Source organism: Solanum pennellii, chromosome 3 (genome assembly GCF_001406875.1).
Source record: "Solanum pennellii chromosome 3, SPENNV200".
Classification (NCBI taxonomy): Eukaryota; Viridiplantae; Streptophyta; class Magnoliopsida; order Solanales; family Solanaceae; genus Solanum; species Solanum pennellii.
In genome coordinates this window covers 56,574,630-56,575,880 of record NC_028639.1, presented here as the reverse complement: position 1 = coordinate 56,575,880, position 1,251 = coordinate 56,574,630, and the positions used below count along the sequence as shown (strand labels likewise).

Below are 1,251 nucleotides of genomic sequence, written 5' to 3'. Positions count from 1 at the left end.
AAGTTCAGAGAGTCGATTTCAGTACCCAAATTTCAGAAGTCTAAGTGTTCTGGAACGAGACACCTGCGACGGTCCGTCGTGCCCACGACGGTTCGTCCTGCAAGTCCGTCGCCAAGTTCAGAGAGTCGATTCAGTACCCAAATTTCAGAAGTCTAAGTCTTTTGGAACGAGACACCCTCGACGGCCCGTCGTGTCCATGACGGTCCGTCGTGGGTTCCGTCGACTCACACAGTTTTTTCAGAAATAAAATCTGCTGCTCAAAACGACTAAACAGGTCGTTACACTATCATGCATATTTTTCTTACTTTTGAAGATGAACTTAGCAATCTCATTAACCTTATCTTGCAACTCATATTGAATTTTATATTGTTGTTGACATTTCTGGCATTGAACCTCACCTGATATAATAGTAATTTCCTTTGATACAAGATAATCAAGAGTGTGGACTATGGCATGTCTCGAGGTCGCCCAAGGATATACTGGAGTGATTGTTTCATTCTTTTCTTCTTCAGTCGATTGAGTAGATGTAGACGTCCTACTAAATAGTAGTGATAAACCAAGTTAGGAAAAGAGTTAATTGAGAGTGAAAGAGTAAGAAAATCATCTTTTTTTTTTATTCTCAAAAAAGGAAATGAATAAAGAAAATTATGAAGATTACTCTTTTATATATATACTAGATACAGACCCCGTGCTAGCACGGGGACCAATATCCGTTTGTCTCATATTAAATATTTACTTTTTATTTTGCACGGTACTGAACAAATTATAAATAAGAAAATAACTTTACTAATTCAATCCTTAAAAAACTTTGTGAGAATTTTACAAACATATGTGACACTTTCAAAAGGAATTAACGGCAAGTGTAATATAGAAAAAAATTTAAATAATATGTTGTTGATTTAGTAAGATGATCAACTAATATAAGACGAAGGTCATGGAACTTGAAAAAGTTAGTGAAATTTTTATAAGATTTAAAAAGATTTTAAGTTGTTAGCACTTTTTATATAATTTAAAAATAATATATATTATTCTCTTTGTTTCAATTTACGTGACATATAAAGAATTTTAAAAATTAATCATTTTTATGTGTCTTTTAAATATTTAACGTAATTTCCAGATCATATATGTAAATTTTAAAGTCCCAATTTATGCAGCAATGATAAAAAAATTTTAGAGTCAAGTGATTTTTTATATGTATTTTATACTTTTTAAATTGTTATTATTGGGATTTATAAATTTACACCAAAAGAA

At 31.4% G+C, this 1,251-nt stretch overlaps 1 protein-coding gene across 1 annotated transcript in view; it reads right to left on the bottom strand.

Annotated features, from left to right (window-relative positions):
- The window catches only part of LOC107013487, a 9,233-nt gene extending 8,510 nt beyond the window's left edge, over positions 1–723 (bottom strand). The window contains exons 1-2 of the mRNA XM_015213389.1: positions 686–723; positions 306–535 (exon numbers count right to left, since the gene is read on the bottom strand). Coding sequence (XP_015068875.1) covers positions 306–535; positions 686–723 — 268 coding nt within the window. The remainder of the gene's footprint in view (positions 1–305; positions 536–685) is intronic.
- Positions 724–1,251: the final 528 nt, after the last annotated feature.